A 26,580-nucleotide genomic window follows, 5' to 3' on the forward strand; every position below is an offset into this window, starting at 1 on the left:
GTCTCCATTTATCGCTGACTAATAATTAAATTTAAGAGGAACAGAGAGGGTATTCAGGTATGTCCAAAATGTGTACTAGAACTTCACTGTTTCTCTGGGGCAGATTATGATTTAATGACTCATTTCCTTTTTTTTACTCAAAGCAGATTTGGGGGCAAATTAAACTGGACAAAGAAAGAACAAAAACATACCAGAAAGAGCCCAAAAAGCCTCTCATAATCCTCTGCACCCAGATAGATTCCAAAAACATCTTAGCAAGGGTGCATACAGTAGGGCCAAAATCTCTAACATAAACACACATCATGACAAACGTATTGTATTTCAGGTTAGTGTATATAGACACAGACACATCAATGTCAGAATCATTCATTAGCAGCCCAATACAGCAGAGTTAACCCCTGCTACTGTGATTTAGCAGAAGCACCACTATTAAAATACTCCAGCAGAAGTTTGAGGTCTAAAGTCCAGAGCTGAGGCACCCTGAGGAGACTTCCTGTAACAGTTGTAAGATTCATTATTTCTCAATAAAAACATCATATGACTCTTTCAGACTTAGCAAATATTTGGAATGCCTTTCCAGTCTCATTAAACACTTAGCAGGAAGATTATTTTCATCAGTTTACTAGCAGTTTCCACAGGAGCTATTTATAAGTTAAAGGACTAAAAGTAGCACAAATAAATATTTCTCAGTACTCACTCTGGAGGGAAACAAGCTTATTTATACATTATCAGAGTGTCGATACAAACAAATCAATGATATAGCAGCACTAGAAGGCCTGTGTGCTGGGGCTGGGAATTAACTTTTTCACCTACCAGCCTATTTCACCAGTGGATTCAAAGATCTACCAGCCACTGTCATTTTTTACCACTTTAGTTAAACAAGCAGCAATATGAAAAGGTGGAATACAAATCAAGAATCATAGCATTTCTGTTACAGGCTGTTTAAAAAAATGAAATGTTCCAACTAGTCCAGATAATACTGACATGTGCCCGGTCTTGTTCATATTATTTTGAGACTTGTTTGAGTCCCCATTGCATAGAAATCTAGATTCAACTGAAAGTAAGCCTAAACCGAGAGGCAAGAAAATCAGTTTGTTATGAGCTCATATTTGGAGAATTTTCACAGTCATTAAGGTTGTGTTGGAACAAATGAGTGTTGTTATTCATTTTGATTTTTAACCAGTTTGTCCTATGCGCAACCATGAAAATGTTTGCTGCATGACATATAGAGGTGCATCGTGATGTGGAGGTGGAAGATTCTGAATCGATTTATAAATGTCTAATGATTGATAATCATTAGTAATTTCAATATTTAATACTGTGGAATAGCAGGAACAAAAAGGTGGAGCTCTGACACGCAGTGCGTTACAACAAGATTAAGATTAGCAGCTGTTCATATGTGAAAATGACATTTTTATGTCTGTAATTTCAGAAATGTTACTAGGAAAGGATGCTGCTACCTTTGGTTCAGTGCAACTGTAAATTTCCAGTTTACACACTTCTTCCATTAAAGGATAGCGGACATTTAATTTATCTCTATGTTTCTAAATATAAATATAATGTTTTTATCATGTTTGACACAGTGACAACAACAGAAATGTAAGAAAAAAAACCCAAGTACAGCAAAATGCATCAATAACCAATTACAAATCAAATCGTAGCCCTATGAATCGACATCAAATCGAATTGTGAGCTGCCTAAAGATTCCCACCTCTAATGACATACAGGGCCAATGGAAATCCATGCATAGTTATAAGCGTCAGACTTGTGATTATGAAATATTTTGTGCCCTATTTCTGCAATCTAACAGCAGAATTTAGGCCTTGTTGGACTTAAGACGAGCAAAACATTGGTTTAAAGACCTTTAACCAGCTGCAGCACCACTCAAATGAGTGAAACCATCCCAGCACAGAGCCGACTGTCAACATTTGACAACAGCTCTTACATGGGGACAAGGAAGCAGGGTTTTTCGGTCAATTAGTGATAAGGTCCACTCAGTTCTGATGATAAAGTCAGTAAAAAAAAAAAAAAAAAACAGGCAACTGGGGACAACTCAGACAGTTGTGTTACTTTTATTTAGCTACCCCAATGGCTCGTAGGTTGAGCAAATTTGCCAGAAACTGCTCAAAAATAGCAGGTGCTAAATTCCCATCCTGCTGTCTGCATAGCCACCAAGTTTTGTGTTGGCAGCACCCACACAACCTCAATTTAAGAGTTTCCTCACTAGTATCACTAAGGCCAGGTGTACACTGCGATTTCAGGCTGACCATATGGCAGTCATGGCAGAATGTCACCTCATACTGTGCGACTGAATCGCTTATGACTCACGACAATCGCTCACGAGTTGTGTGCTCACACTATACGATCCGACGGTCATGCACTGCCTGAGTGCTCACACTGTCGACTGAAGTTGGGACAAACTGTGACAGAAACCCACATAGTTTTCTTTTTCAAAAGTCTCAGGGTCTGAGGGTGAAGTATCTCCAGTCATATTCTCTCCCTCTCCCCCCTCTGTCTCTCTCCTGCTATCTCTCTCTGTCTCACACACACAAACAGCATCACCTCTATGTCAGCTGCAGGTCCACAGGTAAGAGTATTACCTGCTCGTTTATTTCCTTTATCATAACGGGGGTGTATTAGAAAGTGGTTCTAGCCATTGTCATGGTAATTTAGGACGTTGTCTAACAGTTTGCAAAGGAAAACAATCCCCCAAAGTTTTTTATTCTGCTCGTGTTTCTGCTCTCACTGTGAAGTGTCTGGAGTCGTACGACCAAAATATCAAACATGCCAGAAATCTTCCCGACCAGGCGGGAGCAGGTCGTCAGGTCATAGTCAGGCCATCGTCTGCCGTCGTACCCCCCTGTACACAGCACGACAAACGACGCCCGATCTGACTGAGAGTCGGCCCGACTTCAGAGTGAGTTGTGCGACTCCAAATTCGTGACTGAATCGCAGGAAAATCGCACAGTGTACACCCAGCTTCAGTTATTTTCCCAACAGCTTTGTGGGCTTGATATTTCTCTTTATGCATGGAAAAAACACATTGTGTATTGCGTATCCTGCTTAAGTTAGATGTAAAATCAGCTGATTCTAAACCATGGAGTCAGTCCCTATAAAGTGTCACAAGATAAATCATTAGGTTATTGTGATCGTAATCAAATGAAAACAAGAAACAGAAAGGTGAAAAGCATTGTAATTCTACTTTTCTAGGTGGTCATAAATATAAAGGAAATGGTGGCCGTGTTAGGGATCAAGGTGTTTTTGGACTCACGCAGGCGACCAAGGCTGCCTGACTGTCGAGAGCGCAGGTCTTCTGTGGAGCGGTGGATCCCAGAGGCTGAACTAGTGCTACGATTCAGAGTAACATGAGGACTGCGGTCTGACAGCAGCAGGCAGAGGTTGTGAAAACGATGAGAACAGAAGAGGAGAGGTGAAACAGGTGGTGATCAACAAGGCAGGAAAGAAAGAAGCATCAGTAGTCATTAGAAGGTTTGATTAGTTTGGTTATTGCTCATTAGTTATAGAAAATTAGGTCACCAGAACTCACTAGAAGCAGGGTTTGAGGACTTCCCTATGTCTGCCAGTGAGCGGTGGATCGGCTTCTTGGTCTGATGGCGGTGCTTTCTGAGCAACACAAAGCTGATCTTCTCCTTTAGATCCGGTGGGATGAGACCGTCAGCAATCTGCCGATCCACGATTTCATCTGGGGCAAAAATAAAGCGATAAACAATTATAGGTTAAGAATAATGTTTGATTCAGTCACTTTGAGCTGAGCAGTAGCAACAGTTTAATCGTTATCTAATTTGTCTAATTTTCTATTATCCTGATATGCAGAAGATTTTAGTGAAGTTCAGGAAAGAAAACTTCAGGGCTGGAGGCATTGTTGTGAACCTGATATCTCAAGAGTGCTTGGAGGGATTTCTTCAAGCCCTGCATCACTGTCCACTCTGACTCGAGGGTGAATTAGATTGGTGAAATTTCATTCACCATCAACTGTAAGTCAACTGTAGGTGACATTATTAGTGATATTATCAGAAACTGGAAACCCAGCCATGAAAAGACCATGTAAAATCCCAGAGTGGGGACAACAACTGCTAAGGTGCATGGTGCATTAAGGTCACAATGATTGCACAGATGAGGTGTTCTGAACTTCCAATGGCATTACAAAAGCTGTGCAGTGGGAGCTTCATGAATGGGTTTCCATTTCTGAGCAGCTGCATGCAAGCCTCACATCACCAAGTCTAATACCAAGTGTCGGATTGAGTGGTGTTAAAGCAAACCAATACTGGACTGTGGAGCAGTGGAGATGTGTTCAGTGGAGTGACTTATCACACTTCTCTGTTTGGCAGTCAGATGTTCGGGGCTGGGTTTGGTGGATTGCAGGAGAACGTTGCCTGTGTGACTGTGAAGTTTGGTGGAGGAGGGATAATGGTGAGGCTGTTTTTCAGTGTTTGGACTAGACCTCTTATCTCCAGTGAAGGCCAGTCCTAATGCTTTAGCATACCAAGACATCCTGGACAATGCTGTGCTTCCAACTGTGTGGAAAAAGTTTGGGGATGACCCTTTTCTCTTCCAACATGGCTGTACCCCAGAGCACAAAGGACTATGGAGACATGATGAGTTCAGTGTGGATAAACTTGACCTCAACCCCATGAACTGGGACAGAGACTGTGGGCCAGGCCTTCTGGTCCAACATCAGTGCCTGACCTCATAAATGCTCTACAGCAGTGATACTCAGCATGTGGCTCTTTAGTGATGATTTGTGGCTCTTTTATGGCTTAATTTGAAATATTATTCCCCAGAAGACCTTAAAAAAAAGAAACTTTGACCTCAGAAATTATCTGTTGCAAGTAACATTAATCAGTTTGTTTCTCACACTTGGCTTTAATTGCCAACCTTTATTTTTTTGTCTGTATATTTCCATTGCCCTTACTTGCATTTTTTTGCAACTTTTAATCCACTTTTATTGCTTTAAGGCTGCTTTTGTCTTCTTTTTGCCCCTTTTGCACATTGTTGCCACTGTTGCCCAGTTTTTGCCCCATTTTCCCCAGTTTTTGACCCTTATATCCTGTTTTTTGATAATTTGCCACTTTTCACCCATTTAAGCTGCCTTTGCCATTAAATGCCACCTTTGTTCCCCAATTTTTGCCATTCTTCGCTGCTTTTTGCCCTTTCTCCCACCTTTTGCTGCCTTTTGCTTATTTAATTCAATTTTCAGTCATTTTTTTTTCAGTCATTTTTTTGTCATTTTTTTGCCACTTTTTGACCATTTTTGCCACATGCAACCCATTTTTGTGTCACTTACTACCCATATTTTGCTACTTTCTGCCCTTTTTGCCATTTTTTCTCCCCATTTTTGCCAATTTTCAGCTATGACCTCAGAAGGGAAACTATGACCTCAGAAATTATCCATTAACAGTCACATTAATCAATTTAAATCCCCACATTAATGCAGTTGGCTTTGATTTTCAACTGCTATTTTTTATCTGTACATTTCCATTGCCCTTATTGGCAATTTTTTTTGCCTTTTTTTAATTTTTTTGCTACTTTTAATCAGTTTTGACTGCTTTAAGCCCACTTTTGCCATCTCTTTTTGCCCATTTTTGCTACTTCTATCCCAGTTTGCCATCAGTTTTTTGCCTCTTTTGTAATGCTTTTTGCTATTTGCAATTTTTTTTTCCTTTTTTGCCATTTTTTTGCCACTTTTCCCCCGGTTAAGCTGCACTTTGCCATTAAATGCCACTGTTTTCAACATTCTTGCTGCTCTTTGCTGCTTTTTGGCCATTTTTCCCACATTTTTGCCCATTTTAGTCACTTTTACACTCAATTTTGTCACGTTTTTGCTGTTTTTTGGCCATTTTTTGCTACCTGTAACTCATTTTTGGGGAACTTCTCACCCATGTTTTCCACTTACTGCCCTATTCTGCCACTTTTTCTCCCTGTTTTTCCACTTTTCACCCACTTTTTGATATTTTTTGCCTATTTTGCCCTTTTTTTACACTTTTTTGCCGCTATTTGCCCATTTTGCCCATTATGTCTTATTTTTATTGCCACTTTAACCCATTCTTGCCACTTTTCACCACTTAGATTGAGGCTCTTGTAAAGGTATTTTTCAATAATTTGGCTCTTTGGTTTTCCAGGGTTGAGTAACGCTGCTCTACAGAATGAATGGGCACAAATTTCCACAGCAACACTCCTAAATCTTGTGGAAAGCCTTCTAGGAAGAGTGGAGGCTGTTAGAGCTGCAGAAGGAGAGGAAACTCCATATTAAAGTACATTTATTTGAATACGTTATTACAGTCCCTGTTGGTTGAATGGCCAGGCAGTAGTGTTCTACAAGTTGTTAACTTTGTAAACTGAAGATCTTCCAAGTTTCCCAGTTGGAATTCCAACTTCAGGTTGCATTTCTGATGATGTTTCTGAGTGGCATCTTGGAATTTCCAAGCTCCAAAATCAGTATGTGTCGGTAGGTGCCGGTATGTGTCCCTTTAAAGCTGTTTGCTAGCGTGTTTACTGCTGTTTTCTGACACGTCTCAGCCACAATATGTCAATGTTGTATTTTCTGTTTACTCAGCTAAGTCTGAGTGGACTAAAGTTCAATCAATGCTTCACTTTTAATGGACACTGGAGATGGATGGCCGCCATTGCATGCATTACATTATCAGCAGCTCATTGATCTGCTCAAGTAAATGCAACAACAGGCTTTTTCACATGTTGTGTTCATGTTAGTAAATAGTTGAAACTGGGTCAAAGCTTTTGTGGCCCACTTGTTTTCAGCCTTTCATCCAAAGGCAGCAGAGTTTAGCATTAGCTGGCTATGTGTTCATTCTTAGACACCCATGTGTCCCATACTTTTTCATGAGTTTACTGATAAATACCAGAGATGACAGTGCACAGTTTAGATCAGGGGTTCTCCACCTTTTCAGCCTGCGACCCCCAAAATACAGGTGCCAGAGACCGGGGACCCCCGCTGTACCTGAAGGTGGTTGAACACAGCCATGCACAGCTAAGAACAGTCATGTGCAGACAAGGCTGCCCAAAGAGGGGACTGAGATTTCTGGGCCCAGCCACATGTGGGGGATCATGGAGGTCAGGAACCATGGTCAATTGTAAAGTTAAGCTGTGATATCCATATTTAATATTTAACCTGAATAATAACCAATCTTTAAAAAAAATGACTCTTTTGTGCCTTAGTAACTAGCCTTCTTAAAAATGTAAATCCCTTTTCTTTAAAACAGAATTAAAATGAGTTAAAAATGGCAAACACTGGAGAAAAAAGTATTAAAACTGGATTTTAAAAGAAGCAGAAATGGCAAAGCAGGCTTAAAAAAGTGGTTAAACTGGATTAAAAAATAGCTTAATAGGTTTAAAGTAGCAAAGAAGGGCGGAAAATTTAGTGAAATGGGAAGAAAAATTGGTCAAACAGGCAAAAATGGGCATAAAAAAATCATGAAATGTGGTTAAAAAGGGTAAAAATGGTTAACAGGAATAAAGGAAAATGGAATGAATTGGTTTAGAGGTGACAAAACTTTGTAAAAAAAATGGTGAAAAGGGTTTAAAATTGACATAAATGAGTTTTAAGGAGCAAAAATGTGTTAAAATTGGCAAAATTGGTGTGAATTTGCAAATGTGTAGTTTAAAAAATACTCATTCATTTTAAGGCATCTTGTGACCCCCTCCCAGTGTCTCGTGACCCCCAGTGGGATCCCGACCCCAACGTTGAGAACCCCTGGCTTAGACAACCTGTGTGTGTAAATGAATATGACATATTGGGAATGTGTAGATTCCTCAAAGATTGGTGTTAAACTACACAAAAATACTGCAAATGCTGGCTCTTTATTTGCATATTTTGATGATAATTTGCCTTTGCACTTAGCAGGAAAAAGAGGAGCTCAGCTGAAGTGTTGGCTGTTTTTTTAATATTTCTCCACTTTGAATAATCTTTTGTTATTAAGCTTTGTGTGTTCATTTAGGAAAAATGTCTGATTTTGTATTTTACATTTTTATAACAGAATTTAAATATTTGTATGCCTCAGAGCCAGGAACAGCCAGGAGGCGTTAGTGGCTGTCCCTCTGCAGATTCATGCGGGCCGTTCTTTCGACCGCAGCAGGTCAAGAATGCTTCGAGGGATTCTCTTTAAACTCGGCACAGATGTCTGCTCACACTCAGGGTTAAACAGGTTAGATTTAAGGTTAGATTTAAGGGCACAGAGCCCCATGTTCATCCTTTTTTGTGAACATGATGTCTGAAGATTGTTTGAGGGACTTTTGTAAAGTTAAAAAAAAGTCTTCTCTGACTCCAGGATGAACTGAGTAGAATTGGATGAACAAGATGAAGGTTATTTTGCCTCAAATCTCATGAGCACAGTGTTTAAAGGATGCATTAATTTTTTTGGGTCAGAATTAACACAACACTACACTTAGACTAAAGGGAAAAGTGATTTCGTTTTGCAGGTCAAAGGTCACTGCTACCTTAAGTGTAATTTTGCACTGATCTTAGCTTCTTAGGAGCTTTGTGCATTCTTGACCCTCCGCTGACATTTCACTGTCTGACAGTTATACAATTATATACATCATGGAGCTGTTTAACCACAAGGCAGTGTAATTATTTCCCTTTTTTTTTAAATAGTTGACCTTATTCTTAGAATATGAAGTATTGAAAAATTGGCAATAAAGGGCTTTGCAAATCAAGCTGTTTTAATCCAAAATAGCTACACATTAAAAAAGAACTAAGATCATATGTTATGTTAATCCTTGTACACTATCTCTGACCCTTAACCTGTCTTGTTTTTTTCAGGACCGTTTTTTTTTTTTTTTTTTTTTTTTACATTTTCTCACATCCATCCATGCCATTTGAATGGATGTTGGAGTATTCAGAGCAGCACCTGCAGCTCCTTTTCTCTCTCTCTCCCTCACACTGAAACTTCATTTTAATCCCTGTACTCTGCCCTTGATCATCTGAATATTATATATGAATATGATGAATATAATATGACAGATATAGGCTAAAGTTTGTTTATGTCAAAAGGACAGAGCACATTAATGAATGCAAGCACAAAATACACATAAACTGCTAGTTTACAAAGTGTTTCTCAGCCACATAACAAAGAGACTGAGCTTAAAAGTTGCACTCTATCTCTTTACACTGGCACAGCACAGTGATGCACAACCTTGTGTAAATAACCCATTTAAAGGTATGTGTCAGGATGGATGGATCCAGTGTTTTTTTTCTTTCCTAAGGAAAAAGTACAGTGTGAATCTTTGATAGATAGAATCTTAGATGTTGTCACTCAGCTTGAGTTTGTGATTGTTACTGGTGGGATTTGCTTGTACTGTAAGCCATTTTTAACATTGGCTATGACCGCCCAAGTGATAAGCTCAGATGTAGCTGTAGAAAAGCAGACATTCTATCAGAATTGTCACGCATTTCCTTTCTTAAAACAAGAGCAAAGAGCCACATTGACAGATTCTTTTGGCAGAGTAGATATTTACAATCTTCTCCTAACCGGCCTCTGCAAAAGTTTTATCTGAATCATACTATAACCGTGTTTTGCTGTCAAGCTCAGCTTGAATTTGGGGCTGCACCTATCTTCTACGTCATTTTGTGTTGTTGTTCTGTTGTGACGGACAAAATTTTTGTTCAATCATTTTGAAAAGTGCTGCCTTTTCCGAATGCTTTCTGCGCCTTGTTAAATTGCAAAAAGTGTGCTCCAGTTTCTTTCTGAGGTTTGCCTGTGATAAGGAGTCCAACCTCTACCCATGGAGGGGCTGAAACTCCTGGTCTGAGACTCAGGATGAATGTTAATTGCATCCACAAAAATCCCTGATGTCCCGAGGGTAGAAATTTACTCCAACACCTCTACAAAATGCTGTAAACAGAGTTTAAATCATTCCAAAGCAGTGTTGATTTGTGAGTTTTCATGGTAAAATAAGGAACTAGAGGATTCAGACTTACCCACTATCTGTGGGAGTGAGTAGCCTTCCAGGTCGAGCAGAATGCTTCCTGTCTGCAGACACGTCCTGAGCTCAAACAGACTGTGAAGGGTCAGCGTGGAGACGTGAGGCTTGCTCCATCTCTCTCCTCCTTCCTCCACTTTCTCCTCAAACTTCACCCACCTGCAGAAGAACAGAATGGTTCAGGAGTGATAAACAGCAGGATGCCCATGTGTAATTTAAAATGAGTCTATAATCACATGTAGTGTTAAAAACCTGTCACCCAGCAGCCATGATCCCTCAACCTCTAAATCCGTTCAAAGGTGACCTCAAATCCTGAATTAATGAAAGCTCTGAAGCTCGTGTGTTCGTGTGTGTCTGTGTGCGTACCTTGCAGACTCTTTCCATTCTAGCTCGTCCCCCTCATGCTGTAGTGTGTCCATCTCTGTGAATATTGTAGGCGTTGGTGCGCTGTCATCATCCCCCAGTATGTGGCGCAGTCGCTCTGCTGCAGGAGAGACTACAAAAAAGTGGAAAAACAAGGAACAATCTGAAATCAAATCCACATTTGAGCAATATTCTGAGCAACTTAGCCTTGATATTTGGTACAGTTAGCAAGATAATCAACGACTTCAGTCAGGTAAACATGAAAACATCACAGTGCCGAGAAACTTCCAGTCTTCAGCCCGTGCTGGCCTCAGTGATGACAGTGTTATATATATTGTAAATATTTTGAGCTGAATGCCTCAGGTTATCTCCTCTAGCATTAATACACTGTCCAACAAAATCTTCACCTGCTTACAGGAAAAGTTGAAGGTTCATCAGGTAGATTAGCATAAACAACGCTATTATATCCTGCTACACAGACTAGAATACAGTTGGGATCAGCTGTTTTGGAAACAAAGACGAAGGCTGAATCACAATACTCCCCTTAACCCTCAATCTTAACCCTTAGTCTAAAAATGCCGGTTGCCATTCATGTGGTTTTAAACCAGCAGTTAAGTAATTCATGACTTAAATATGCCACTACATGTAAGAATGGGTTCTCAGAATCAGACCACTGGAACTAGGATGAGATGTGAGGCCACCAAGAACACATGCCGGTCTTATGCACTGTTTTTATGATATAAATTCAGATGGCAGAAATTGTTTTAAAATTTGGGTTGTGACTTTCCAGTACTAAGGTGAGCCTCACCAGTTGAAAACCACTGATCTTTGGACCCTGAAGTTAGTGAGGGCAGATAACAAGGGTTAATGTTCAGACTGATTCTAAGTAGTGTTCTCAGGACATACTCCATGCATTTTGTTGTTATGCAGATGATACGCTATTACAGTGGTTTTCAAACTTCTTTCGCCCAAGGCACACCTAAGTTTAATCCAGAATCTCAAGGCACACCATATTTAAATCGATACAAAAAATACTGTTTTAAATTGTGGTATAGTCAAGATGGCCTATAAGGAGAGATAAAGGGGAGAGCTTTGTGGAGGCCAGCCAACTGGGGGTTCATGGAGATGGCAAAAGTGGGCAAAAGGTGGCATTTTGGGATAAGGTGATGAATACATGGCAAAAGTAGTTAAAAGCTGGCAAAATAAAGTCAGAAATGGGTGAAACCTGGTAAAAAAAAGTGGCCAAACAATGGGTTGAAGTGGGCAAAAACTTGAAAAAAAACTTGTAAAAAGGGGTTAAAAGGGACAAAAAAGGGCAAGAATGGCCAAGAAAGTGGTCAAACAAAGGCAAAAGTGGGCAAAAATTGGCAAAAAAGGTGGCATCAATAGGTTGAAAGTGGAAAAAAGGTGGCAAAATAGATCACAGGTGGCAGAAAAGTGGCAAAGAAAGGGGTAAAGTTGCTTAAAGGTGGGGAAAATGGGTTAAAAGTGGGTTAAAAATGGCCAAATAATAGCAAAATTGGGCAAAAAGTAGCAGAAAAGTAGGAAAAATGGTTTTAAATGTGGCAAAAAGTTCCATAAAGGTAGCAAAAATGGGTCAACAGTAGTAAAATGAAGTGGCAAAAATGCTAAAAAGCAGCAAAATGTTTAATTTGTCAAAAGAAGTGGCAAAAATGGGTAGAAAAATTGGTTAACTTCGTTAAAAATAGCACAAATTAATAATTTGAACACCAATTTCAACCTAAAAATAGCTTGCCATACTTTTCAGCTCACAATGAGTAAACTGTTAGCCAGGATGCTAGCACCAATGCTACTGGTCCAACACACATGCACTGATATCATCAATAAATCCCAACTGGGAAGGGCCCACTCTCTGGGGTTTTTCAGGGGTCCAGCCAGATCTGTGGGCAGGCCTGGTTAGAGTACTTGCCATAAAGTTGTAGTAATACAGTATTGTACACATTCCCACGGCACACCTAGACTTGCCTTAAGGCACACTAGTGTGCCTTGTCACACCATCTGAGAACCACTGCCCTATTATACCAATAAATTACTCTAGACAAAAGCAATCAATCTAACAGCAGTCAGAAACGTTCTACTGAATTCACAGAACAGCTGATGATAACACTGTGTTCTTGGTGATAGGGGAGCCATAATCATTGATAGACTTTCTGTAGCCAAAACTCCACCACTGTGACCAGCTGTATGTTTGCAACCTTGCAAGTGTCTCCAATGCACTGATTGGCCATTAAAGCCCACCATGTCAGATCTTCTAAACCAGCTGTTGGAGACTTGACCATCAGCCAGCCTGATTTGCGCTACAACTTTGTTTACTTATCTGCAACTGTCCCCAGCAAGAATCTAAAACGGTCTTGTTTCATTGCCAATATTTGGTCTGAACTGGGCTTTAGAGACACATTATCTAACGATGCAGCTGTCTTAGCTAGGCCAGGTGCCAGGCATCATCCTGGCATTCAGCACCACAGGAATCCAGGAGTTATACTGGTTAATAATATGTCATAATGTCCCACATTAAACAGAGGCTTTTAGCCTTGGGCCACCACAAAGTTAAGGCACACCTGGGTATAGAAAGATGCAGGTACAAGTAGTTCAAGAATGGCTTAATCGTGTCTTGATTATCACAGATCAAAATTATTAGAGTGAACTAATTAGTCTCTAAAGTCTCCAGCTTGTTCTAAATGCTGCTAAAAGATTTGGATCATTTATCCTTTTCCTCTTTAATTGCTATTTCTGCCACCCATTTCTTTCCCTCTTTAACAGTGGAGACTAAAAAGAAACACCAAAGTAAGTATGAAACAGCCTGAAGAATTAAAAATAAAGAATGTGCTGACACAGCACCAATGGAGAATTGTATTAATGAGCCGAACACTAAATCAGGCCTGACTACTACAAAAACATCCCCATTTTTGTTGGTTAACAGGCAAACGAGTGAGTCAGTTCATCTAATGAGGATCTGGTATCTAATCAGCATGCACCTTTGTCTAATTTTACCCAGAGCAGATCGATGAGCATTAACAGCCAAGCCCAGAGGCCCCTTTGACTCAGATCCCACCACTGTTTGTTTGTTTTCATGTGTGTTTAAGCCAAGACTAAAGGTGCCACTGGTTTCTCACTGTCCTGTTCTCCAGTTCGATTCTTCTAATATTTAAAGAAGTGAAAACACAAGCTCCACTTCTATCAACAACGCGTATCAAGGTGTCATGTGACAGCGACATGCAAGATATCAATCAACGCTTCCACTTGCAGGGGACAATTATGTAATCTTTGTCAGCAACAGTGGGTGTTTATTTATAATACAATACAATGTTCCATGGAGCCCACAACACTGAAGCTGTTTCCATCGCTGCCTCTGTTCAGTCACATTAGGTCAGGTCACACCAGGAGGTCAGCTAAAGTCCAGAAAACTAAAGGATTTTTAAAATCCCAACCAAATGTAAAAATGTGAGCCACCCCGCGCAGCAGAGGATAACAGTTTTGGTTTTCTTTAGTGTGATGTGCAACGAGGTGAACATCACAGCACACCAAACTCTTAACAGATTCATTCTCAAACAACCAGAGTCTACACTTCCAAAACAAGAAATCCCACACAGTCAAATGCAACTTTGCCCCTAGGGTCATTTTCAGTGGCTCTTTAAGTAGACTACTTTTGTTTAAAGATGATTCACACCATTTTTATTATAAAAAATGTAATTTATTGTATTTACATTACCATCAGTGCAGTTTATTTCGCAGTTTGTTTGTCCCATGTTTCCCATGTTGATGTCTTGGCGTGCATATGTCAGCACTTGTTGTCATGATCTTGTGAGCACAAAAGCCCAATTAGCTCTTTTTGGGGGCTTACACAGAACAAGTGAGGTCTCAATCAGCATCAGTACTGGTGGCATGGATTTTAGGCAAAAAAAGCCTTTTAAAGCTGCAAAGATTGTCAAGAAGTGTATGCTTGCATTTATTAAGGACGTTCTTACAGATGAGAAAATCCAAAACAGTTTGATTTACTGAAGATGTAAAAATTGTTACACAAGCTTTATTTCATGAAATATCTCTCAGGTCTTTCATATTCAGATGGTTTTCTCAGAAACTGGCCCCATATTAAGCTCATTTTCACACACAAACTCACTCCTCTTCTCTTAAATACAGACAGTGATGTGTCCCAACACTCTTTACTCGTATTTTCAAAAGTTTTCCTCCAGATTATGATGCCCATGTTCCACTTATATACAGTTAAACTTCACAGCAGGATAAGTGTCACTGCGGCTGTAAGTGATGGCTCGTCTAAATCATGTGAGGCACATTCACTGTACAGAGCTGTCTGTTGGCATTTTGGCATTTTTTACATTTAAAAGTCTAGGTTCTGAACAGACTTCCTTGCTATTTCAAAGGTGTTTCAAGGAAAATTCCCCCGTGTTTTATTTGGGTCAATGCAACACTTAGTAGGGAAGCAGAGGCTAAAGTGCTCTCGGTGTTTGGCAAAGCCCAGAGCTCTCTGGGTAAAACCAGCGAACAGGGAGAAGGGAGCACAGCTACATTTGTGAAAGTGCTTTTGTACAACTTCGCCACAGCTCACTAAAATACAGCCTATTTTCTCTACAGATCCACTGAAAATAATGGATGGATGGACGGACAGACGGATGGATAGATGGATGGGTGGGTGGATGGATGAGTGATGGGTGGATGGATGGATGGATGGATGGTTTGATGGTTGGATGGATGGTTGGACAGATGGATGGTTGGAAGGACGGACGGATGGATGGGTGGAAGGATGGATGGATGGACAGATGGTTGGATGGATGGCTGGATGGTTGGATGGATGGATGAATGGATTAATGGATTACTTTGTTTTTAACGCTGTAGGTTTTATGAATAGTTTATGTACTTAATCTAAGAACATGGTGGACGAGAAACAGAGGTGGAAAAAAAGTATATGACTGTTTTACTCAAGTAAAACTGCAGTTACTCGGCTGTATTTTATTGAAGTAGAAAGACAAGTGCTGGTCTATAAATCTACTCATGGAAAAAGTATTTCATCTAAAGTTTACTTAAAGGCAGGAGTTTTCCTGGTTGGGTCTGTATGATTTGATTTTATTACTATTTTTTAATTTCCATCCCTTGATTACCTCTGACAACAAGAGTCAGCGAAAGACACATTAACATCCTTTTATTTGTGTTGTTCATGTACTACGTAGCTGTCTTGTATTTTGTGGTATAGGTCTAGTAAACCTATTAAAGGCTATGAGGAAACTGTAGTTATGACGTGTTCAACAAGGGTAGAGGGCTACCAAAAAGATGCCAGGGCCAAATTTTTGTCCCATTCCAGCACTGCTTTAAGTACTAAGAAGCTTCTGAGGAGTTTAACAGTAAAATCTGATCTTTCCTTAATGGCTAGAACAACAAGAGAACAGATCTCTAACGAGGTTGTTCAGGTACAGACACACCTCTATAATAATGTCAAATACACAGAAAAACTATCTGTATTGATTAAACTCATATAGTTAAAATGTCTGTATTGGTCTACTACACATGGTTAAGCTGTACTTTTGAAAGTGTGAAATATTTTACGGGATGACATGGCTGCGGTAAATGTTGAAAATCTGTGGTAAGGAGGGTCTCATCTGGCAAGACCAAAGCAGAGGGTCAATCTCATAACAAAGCAGTGTATACTGATGAAGAATACACTCTCTACAGGAAAACACAAAAGTCACAGACAGGAACCCCAACTCAGTGGATAACTTCACTCATGGTGCAAATGTATCTCACACAGATGTGTCAAATAATGAAGTACAAATACTTTGTTACCTTACTTAAGTAGAAATTTTGGGTATCTATACTTTACTGGAGTAATTATTTTTCAGCCGACTTTTTACTTCTGCTTTTTACATTTACTCCTATTTCATTTGAGCTTGACTTCATTCCAGCTTGTCATTGTTCAAAAAAAATAAAAACAAAACACAAATAAAAACCCAAAAGCCTATCCAGATAAATCGCCGGATAGAGTGAATTTGATTGTGGTTGGATCAAAAGTATAGACATAATACCGTTCTGACACCCTATTTGTTTGTACGCGATCCATTGCACCTTCACACATTACAAATCACGTCACACTCCAGCAAGGAAATATCCGATGTATGTAGCCTAGTACGAAGATGTCTGTGGCAGAAACTCAAGAGAACTTAAGCGAAATGTCCCAACCAATCACCAGCAAGGAGGTTGGTAGCCAGGAAGACCAATACTTATAAGAAACTAGTCATCATACTTCCGCTCCATGAAACTCAAGTTAATGCTCAGTAGTACACATATATGGTTCTGGTTCTTGAATGTATTTGCGTTGTACTAAAATGCATTCATTTTCATTGTGCATAAATGCAGCTGAAACAGGTGCATCCCAAATTTTTCAACATTAACATTTTAATATAACATTATAGTCATTATGGCCTTTAGAAGATGTTTTCTTGGGGGGAGTTGGGGTAGTGCACTATGGTAGAATGGAATGCAATGGAATGGAAAGTATAATGGAATGGAATGGTGGAATAGAATGGAATGGTAGAATGGAATGGAATAGAAAGTACAATGGAATGGAATGGTAGAATGGCATGGAAAATATAATAGAATGGAATGGTAGAATGGAATGGAAAATATATTAGAATGGAATGGTAGAATGGAATGGAAAGTATAATGAATGGAATGGTGGAATGGAATAGAATGGTAGAATGGAATGGAAAGTATAATGAATGGAATGGTAGAATGGAATGGAAAGTATAATGAATGGAATGGTAGAATGGAATGGAAAGTATAATGAATGGAATGGTAGAATGGAATGGAAAGTATAATGAATGGAATGGAAGAATGGAATGGAATGGTAGAATGGAATGGAAAGTATAATGAATGGAATGGTGGAATGGAATGGAATGGTAGAATGGAATGGAAAGTATAATGAATGGAATGGTGGAATGGAATGGAATGGTAGAATGGAATGGAAAGTATAATGAATGGAATGGTAGAATGGAATGGAATAGAAAGTACAATGGAATGGAATGGAATAGAAAGTATAATGAATGGAATGGTGGAATGGAATGGAATGGTAGAATGGAATGGAAAGTATAATGAATGGAATGGTGGAATGGAATGGTAGAATGGAATGGAAAGTATAATGAATGGAATGGTGGAATGGAATGGAATGGAATGGTAGAATGGAATGGAAAGTATAATGAATGGAATGGTAGAATGGAATGGAATGGTAGAATGGAATGGAAAGTATAATGAATGGAATGGTAGAATGGAATGGAAAGTACAATGGAATGGAATGGTGGAATGGAATAGAATGGTAGAATGGAATGGAAAGTATAATGAATGGAATGGTAGAATGGAATGGGAAGTACAATAGAATGGAATGGTAGAATGAAATGGAAAGTATAATGAATGGAATGGTGGAATGGAATGGAATGGGAAGTACAATAGAATGGAATGGTTGAATGGAATGGAAAGAATAATGGAATGGTAGAAGATAATTGTAGAATGGAATGGAATGGAATTGTAGAATGGAATTGGCCCCTGTGGCACGGCCTAGGCTTTTTTCCTTAATGGCATTTTCCCCCTTACATTACTTTTACTTTATACTTTAAGTAGTTTTGAAACCAGTACTTGTATACTTTTACTTGAGTAAAAAGCTTGAGTTGATACTTCAACTTCTACAGAAGTCTTTTTAAATCCTAGTATCTATACTTCTACCTGAGTAATGAATGTGAATACTTTTGACACCTCTGATCTCATAAAAAACAACAACAATCCACTAGAAACATGAGCGAAGGAACCCCAACAGGGATCATTGTACAACTGGTGATTTCTAAACATTCTGCCCAAGGGCATGATGGGAACTCCACCCACACAGTGTGCAAAGCTTAAATCAGTTGAGTGTTTACAGAGTTGTACTAACACAGGTGAAGCAACACTTTAAAGTAACCACATCACTGAAGAATGGAGTTAAAGGCCCCGTCCAAACAGAGACGAATTCAGGAGTATACGCAAAAGTTTTTTGTCTTATCGACGTTTCATCCACATGGAAACGGTGTTTTAGGAGGCCATAAATGGTACTTTTTGATACCGGGTCCTAGAGTGAACAAATGTGTAAACAGTTACCATTTCATCTCTGTGTGGACAGCCAACAGTCACACATAGCATAGCTCTCTTAAGACGCCTGAGCGGGTCTGGCCAAAACAACAATGGCGGATTCCAGGGCTGTGTTCGTGCTAGGGCTGGATGATTATGGCAAAAATGATAATCAAGATTATTTTGATTGATATTGACATCACCATTGATAAACACGATTATTGATTGATTTCAAAATTTGAGTATTTTTTGAACCACAGCTTAAAAGAACAATCAAAAATAAATTAGTAACAAGTTAAATGATGACAATATATTAAATAATAGCAATGAAAAAGAATAAATAAAAATGAATATCCAACCTACATGCACTCCTGTAAAACTCTTTGAAGTGCACATTAATCGTTTTTCTTCTATTATAATGTCTTTATGATCATGAGAAGCCAAAATTGATATCATGATCAAAATTCAATTAATTGTCCAGCCCTAGTTCATGCTGCAGCTTATTATGGCTTTTACAGAATATCTGATGCTCCTTTACCCCCACCCTGAACAGCATATACCTGATGTTCTTAAATCCAACCAGAAGGGCAACTAGAAGAAAGTTTGTGTCCGTTTTCTGTGATCTTCTCTGTTTCGGTGTTCTGTGGCAGCAATACAGCGCCATGTACAGGCTTGGCATATGTACTACAGTGTTTTCAGTGGTTCCATGGACATTTCCCGAAACGATCTCATATTCACGGAATACTTTTTCAAAACAAAACGGAAATATGATGTTTTCGTCTCCGTGTGGAGAGGGCCAAAATCAACTCTGAAATGTGTAACGCTGAGATATCAACACTCCAGTTTTTGCTTTCAGGGATATGATGTGGACGTACTTTTGTCTTCATGTGCTACTTTGTAGTCAACAGAGAAAAAGCATACAGGAGAATTGTACTCAAGTAGAAGTACAGTAACTCTGCTTAAGTAGAAGTAAAAATACTGTTTTAAAATGTACTCAAAAAAAGTACCCACCCAAAAACCTACTCAGGTAGTTAGTGTTCTGTGGCATATTTCATGGTAAATTATCAATGCAAAGGCGTGAGTCAATGCATGGCCATGTAAGCGCATGGTAACTTCTTAACATTTCATTTTGCAATTATTGTCGGCATTTAAACACTTCTACCACAGATTTGGAGAAAATAGAAAATTAAAATTTTGTTGATTTTCAGTCATTTAATTTAAATCTAACTTTCTCCTTGTGCAAATAAATTAGATGTTAACAAAATTAAGATCATAAGCAATGACACTCAAATTTTATTTCCATATCATTTGTGACCTCAGCTTTACCAACCCATAAGGTACATATCTACTGTCCTTCACCAGGCTTCTTGTTTCTGTTTTACCTATTTGTGAACCAGGTAGGGTCCAGCGGGACGACCCAGAGTCATGCATGGTCACTGGATCCTCTGATGAGAAAAATCAAACCCACAGGAAGATGATCTTGACGCTTCCAGGCCGAAGAAGGAAAAAAAACAAGGTTCCTGTCCTCTAGTTGAGGCTGAGTGTCCTTAGCTCTCCACCATGAGTGAAGAAATTCTCTTTCACGCCTTCTCACATACGTCTGTCCTGCTTGTTTTCCACCTCAACGCAGACTCCTCTGAGTTTTGTTCCACGGTGAGTTTTGTTATTTCAATTAGCCATGAATGATTTGTGTGGGAGTAGTCATCTAAGGGGTCAGACCTGCGCCATTCAATCAGTCCTCTGAAAGCTGTGGCAAAAATCCACTGAAATCTCCAAAGCAGCAAAGAGCCAGAGGCTTTAAGAGGGTTGACACACACCACAGGGCCCTCTAGTACTCTCCTCCCAGAAGTCCATGCACACATACACTCAGACCACGACAAAAACACACATGCAAGGAAAGCAAGGACACCCTCTCCAACATAGCTCGTACTTCTCTGCTCCGATGACCCCAACAGTCCTGCCTCTAACTATTAACCTCAAGCTTTGGAACATTTGGTTCAAATAGGCAATAATACAAGCATACCAAACACCAACAGTCACCCCAAATAACACACATGCACACACAGCTTGGAGTTCCTCAGCTCTAATCAGCTTACAGGCTTCAGACTTCATGGCCCCCTGGGAACGCTGACCATGCTGCAAAATATTCATCACATACGTGCACTTTCAACTTCAACCTCATCACACTCAGAGGCTCTTAATACTCATGGTCCTTTGGAATATCTGCCTTGAAGGGTAGATTAAATCTGCTCAGATGCCTACCCCTACTGTGTCTTCAGCTCATTTGGTTCAAAATAGGATATTTTGGAAAATTAAATTCAAATTTATTTGGCCCTCAAAGTTGTACTAGTTCATTACCAAAGCACTTCGCACTGACTTTAGCTTGTTATCGTGCTCACTGAGGCTCTGCTGTTCAAATGATATTCAAATGATACAATTTAGCAGAAACACCAGTTAGTATTTTCGACTTTCACCTTCTTAGTTGCCAGTTATGCAAGCAAATTAAAGGCCTTTGCTCACTGAGGCTGTTTTTGTGTCTAAATGTTCCAGAAACACCATCTCCTGTGGTGTCAGTCAGTGTTGTTCCTCTGCAAATAATTTCACATCAGATTAAAGACAAATAATACCCAGTTAGTCGACTTTAGGGCTGTCAATATTCATCTACAGTCTAGCGCTGAACGAGCCAGAAAAATAATCTTATTGCAATTTTTTTCACCAGTATTTCAATTTGATACATGATTATTTGTGAAGTCTGTGATTGGCTGTCGACCTGCCTCTCGACAGCTGGGATAGGCTCAAGCCCTCTTGCGACCCCCAGCGGGATAAGTGGTATAGAAAATGGATGGCTGGATTATTTCTGTTCCTTATCTTTTGTATTTTCCAACAAACACAAGGACTAAATCGTTCTTTGTTAAAACCAACACAATATAACATTAAAGACGGGCTGAACAATTTTGAAAAAATAACTTACTGTGTGATTTTGACTCATATTGCAAATTGTATATGAATTATTAAATTGAGGGGATTTAATATTTTTGTATTATTCTCATATTCAATTAAAAAAACTTACAAAAATGAGTAAAGTATGATTTTTTGACTATTCTAAAAAAAATGGCACCGAAGTGATTGCCTGATATTTAATGCATAATGTCTCTGCTGCAAAAAAAATTTAATCTGGTATTTTGACAATAATTTCAGTACAAGGGAATACTGCACCTTGCGCGATTTGAAAATTGCAGCAGGCCATATTGCAATTTCATCTCATTTCTGATTAATTTCCCGGCCCTACTACAGTCCTATTCAAATTTTATTTATTTATTTTTTTTACATGTTTTGAATTATATTTGAATATTTATGCACATTTTTATTAACATGTATGTACGTTCAGTTGCTTTAATCACCATGTAGTTACACATTTGTCCACTAGAGGACCCTCCAGTATTACATTACAGATAGCAATGAAGAAATAATGAGTAGTTAATGTACATTTTTATGTACTTTTTCAGTGCAAACACAGCCACCTGCACCATTTAGAGGCCTTTAACAGGTGTTTTTGGGACTGGTGGTCGACTTTAAAACGAACAATATGTGCAGGTCACAACTTGTCCACGAGAGCGTTTTGGAGTTGTTGGATTGTGTATTTGATGAGTTTGATGAGGGAAAGCCAGAAATACCGTATGTCTCCATAGCGCTGGCAGAGCAGCTCCCATCAGCCCCGCCGATCTCAAAACATCTTGCACCGACAACTAAAGGTAACGAACCTATTACTAAGACTATAAGAATTATGGCTCAAATTTGCCAAAATGTTAAAGTAAGAGGCAGTAGCTACAGGGCGGGGTTTAGTTGTACTCAAAGCCGTTTGCAATGGCTGCCTCCAATGCGTGATGAGCTAGAATGTCGATTTAGCACAGTGTCAATTTTACCAGAACTGGACCACATTTCTGCATGAAATAAAGAATAAAAAACAATAAAAGCTTTTCATGATGTGACAGATGTTTTCACTCATCTGCCAACCTGCTTTAGCATGAGTTTGTGAGAGTCACAGGGGGAGGGGGTTAGTTATTGTGTGAGTGGACAGAGACAATGGTTGCTAGTGCAGTGATTAGCTCAGCCTTAGCCACAATGTCAGGACTGGACACTGTGACTTTATTAAAACAGTGGCAGCAACACTTTTCATGACAGAAGATGTCCTTGCTCTTCTCCCAGTCTGCTTCAGCATGAGTTTGCAATCATTACAGGTGGAGTCAGTGTTAGCTGTTAGCTTGGATGTAGCTGTTGCAAGGCTGAAAGCTTGTCCCGGCAGAGAATACGTTTTTGCACATTTCCAGACCGGCCATGGCATGAATTTATTCATGGAGAAGCTCTGCCATTGACAATCTGCGTCAGCGGTAGCCTGCCAGCTCAAGAGTAGCGCATGCATACGTTATTCTGGCCTGTCATAAATGTAACAGACAGAACGTTCCTCCATTTACAAGTAGTCCTGTCATTCCCAATCACTTCCTATGGGAGCTTTCCCAGATGAATGTAAAATATAGCCATGATGTGGAGATATGAAATAATGAGTTGACTTGTCTGCAGCTGAGAAAACACTCAGGAAACAGTAAAAAAGAGCACTTTTTATTTTAAATGACATAACAGCTGCAGTAGGTAAATGTTTTGAAGTTGGTTTATAGAATGTAGCTGATATTTACAGCTATTTTCATGCTGTCTGTCCCTCAGTGTACCACCAGGAGGTCGCTGCCTTCAGAGAATGCTGACAGCCACATCCTCATTCTGAATGTAAACAAAATCAGAGAAATTAGTTTTGACCCCCAAGATGTGAGATCACATGACCCTGTTACCACTGACAGCAGTGTGGCTGAGCCGGTAAGCTCCTATAAATACCTGAATGTCCAGTTTGACCATCTTCTTCAATAGCTGAATACCTGTGTGCAAGGCTGACCCAGACTTCACTTTCTACACAGACTGAGACTGTTGGGTGTTAGCTCAAAGATCATGCTCACTTTTTACAGGACTGTGATTGAACGTCTGATAAGATACAGCCTGGTTTTTCAACCTCTCTGTGCAGCTCAGGTCTAAAATCAATAACATGGTTAAAACATCTATGAAAGTGATCGGTTGGAAAGAACAGCCGTCTGTGAGTACCAACTATGAAAATAAACCTGTGGTACAGCAGGCCCTAAAGGTCCTGGATGATCCCTGGCATATTTTAATCCAAGAATATGAACTACTCCCCTCAGGTAGGCACTTTAGAGCCGGTAAATATGAAAGCAACTGCTTCAAATTTTCTTTCATCCCTTCCTCAATCATACTGATGCCTGCTTTAGTCTGGTAGGTATTCTAGCTTGCTATTAGTAATGTCCTTTTATTGTTTGTATTTTAAGTATTTTTTAAAGTATGGAATGCTTGGGTTATAGAATTAATTGCATTGATTTTTAAGATCTTTTTGTGCTTTATGGACTTTATGCTTGAATAACAGACATGACGGACTATATGTTGGTATCTGAGCAGTCATTAAAACCAACATGCTGATGTTGGAATGCAGAGAAGCTGGCCTAGACAACACCTGGAAATAATCGTTAACAACAAAAAAAGGTTATTCAAACAAGCGTATCGCATTAGTTCAGGCAGGCCACAGAGTCGAGCAGTGCCATATAATCAAGATCAACTGTTCTCACACAAGCGCTTTAGGCTGACAGATAGCTGACTTGCTTTTAAGCTTGCTGTTGGCTAATTGCACTCGTGCTTCTATATTTAAAGGATTGGTGGAGGAGTTTTCCCCTCCAGAGTCCCCCTGAAGCAGGCTGTGTAGTGGTGGCGGACCATGGTGGTTCTGAGTACTACCTGTGCAGGCTGTTGGCTCCAGCACTGGCGTTACTAAAGCCGGAGCTCTTGGAGCCGAAGCAGTGCAGGAGAGGATGGGAGTGGTCTCTGAATGGTAAAGTCAGTTAAAGGTGGTAACATTCTGCCTTTTATATAGTTTGTGACGTAGAAACCTGCCAATGGTAGGATTCAACATCTCACAAGCCCCGCCTTTTCAGAAAAGATTTTTTTAAAGCAGATATCTGTTTGAGCTAATTAAAGGCTGTAAAATGCAGATTTTTATCAGTTTGGTGCAAATGTCAGAAATAACACCATCATTGATGTGTTTTATCATAGTTCAGTCAGATACCTCTTGTACAGCTGAAAAAAAAACCATTAAAGTGTTCACTCCTTCTTTAATCAATGTCATTCTGCCGTCTTAGATTCCTGCTCTGCTCTGGGTTTACTGATGCTTCCCTCCCTGCCTCAGGCTTTCCTTGTAGGCAAAGGAAGAGCTGGAACGTGTGCTCCTGCTTGATGCTTTCCACATAGGCTTGTGTAAGGGTTAGGGGATCCCAGAACAGCCACACCGCCAAGTATAAATAACAGCAATAAGAGTAAATTATTAACCGTTAATATAAAGAAACATTTATGACCACAAATCATGTTTTTCTGGACAGTGTGGGCCCTGACTGAACTGTGCTATATTTTGTCTTTCCAAACATGGATGAATGATGTGCTACCTAGATGCCAGCACCAGTAGTTACTTGCCTTGTTGCCGATTTACATCTGCTCGATGACTCATCATAAAGGCAGGGATTTTGTTGCCAGAGCTCGACAAACTTTTCCTTTTCTCACGGTTCCATCTTCACCATCTTCATAATTCTATTTTCACTTCACGTTTTTTTTTTTTTTTTACATTCTTGACTTTTGCACATGCAGTGGTGAACGTCACTAACCCACTAACCTGTTGGAACGAATCATAGAGGGCAGAAGAAAAATCAAACATGCTAGACTTCCTGTCTTCCTGATACCAAGGCGTCCCAGGTGTTACGTTGATTGTCGTTCACTTTAACACAACTCAAAGGAAGAACGATTGATTTTCAGAGCTGATGTGTCCTGAAACCCTCTTTCTCCCTGGCTGGACTATAATCCTGTTTGTAATGTTTAGTCTGACTTTGGCATTGCCAGTCTGATGTGCCAAAACACTTCAGTAAGATTCCCAGGAGGCATCCTGATCACACTCCTGTATGCTTAAACTCCTTTTACTTATACGTAATAACAGCAGCTCTTCACAGACCCTCTTCCAGATGTCCGAGCTGCATTCCCCATATCTCAATCTGAAAGCAGACACAATGTAGAAGAGGCATATTTTGGGCACTTGCAGTGCTGTAACTCCTTCCTTCTGATCCCAAGGATCATTCACATACTTAGGGGATGGCGTATAGATTAACTGGTAAATTCAAAGCTTTAATTTCCAGCTCAGCTCCTTCTTCACCAAGAAAGCTGGGGCAGTGTCGACATTAAGTCTGATGAGCATCAATCCCTGCTATATTTTACCCTCACTTGACATCCAAAATTTCTTCAAGCTCTTCACTAAAAGCAGTAGCTTACTCCTATACACAGCAGGAAATCATTCATTGGCTTTAAACTTTAAAGTGCTGATTATAAACCTCCTCTGTGTCTACGTGGAAGCAACAGTTTGACCAAGCAGAGATGTAAAATTAAAGTCCTTAGGCTTTACCTTCTCCATCTCCAGTTCCCTGGCTGCATCAATGCTAGTCATGTTGATCACTGTCTAATCAATGGCAACAGATACTCTGATGGTGGCAAATACAACAGGAAAGGTATATGACATTGTGTCAAAGGTGGAAGCACAAGGACTCAATAGCTTAATGAGCTGCACAGTAGGCGTAGGGGTTCATGCTGGTGCCTCGCACTAAAAAGGTTCCTGGTTTGTTTCCTGGTTGGATGGGGGCTTTGTGTGTTCTCCCTGTGCATGCAAGGGTTCTCTCCTGGTACTCCGACTTCCTCTCACATACCAAAACCATGCTCATTAGGTTAATTAGTGACTCTGTAAGCCTGATTGTTTTTCAGGATGTGCCCTGCCTCTATCCCAATGGCAGCTGGGATTGGCCCCAGCCCCCTGCAACCTAAAATAGTATAAACAGTGTAGATCAGTGGTTCTCAAATTGTGTTCTCAGATCTGACTGGACCCCTGAAAAGCCCCAGAGAATGGGACCTCCCCAGGTGGGATTTATTGATGGTATCAGTGTGTGTGTTGGATCAGTAGCTTTGGTGCTAGCATCCTGGCTAACACTTACCCTTATTGAGAGC

The 26,580-nt window shown here is 39.8% G+C and overlaps 1 protein-coding gene across 1 annotated transcript in view; it reads right to left on the reverse strand.

Annotated features, from left to right (window-relative positions):
* slc4a5b (solute carrier family 4 member 5b) overlaps positions 1 to 26,580 on the reverse strand; it is a 62,179-nt gene that overhangs the window by 30,174 nt on the left and 5,425 nt on the right. The window contains exons 3-6 of the mRNA XM_041811307.1: positions 10,324 to 10,453; positions 9,956 to 10,116; positions 3,548 to 3,703; positions 3,272 to 3,379 (exon numbers count right to left, since the gene is read on the reverse strand). Of these exons, the coding sequence (XP_041667241.1) occupies positions 3,272 to 3,379; positions 3,548 to 3,703; positions 9,956 to 10,116; positions 10,324 to 10,453 (555 nt within the window). The remainder of the gene's footprint in view (positions 1 to 3,271; positions 3,380 to 3,547; positions 3,704 to 9,955; positions 10,117 to 10,323; positions 10,454 to 26,580) is intronic.

The sequence above is a fragment of the Cheilinus undulatus genome, linkage group 17, assembly GCF_018320785.1.
Source record: "Cheilinus undulatus linkage group 17, ASM1832078v1, whole genome shotgun sequence".
Taxonomy (NCBI): domain Eukaryota; kingdom Metazoa; phylum Chordata; class Actinopteri; order Labriformes; family Labridae; genus Cheilinus; species Cheilinus undulatus.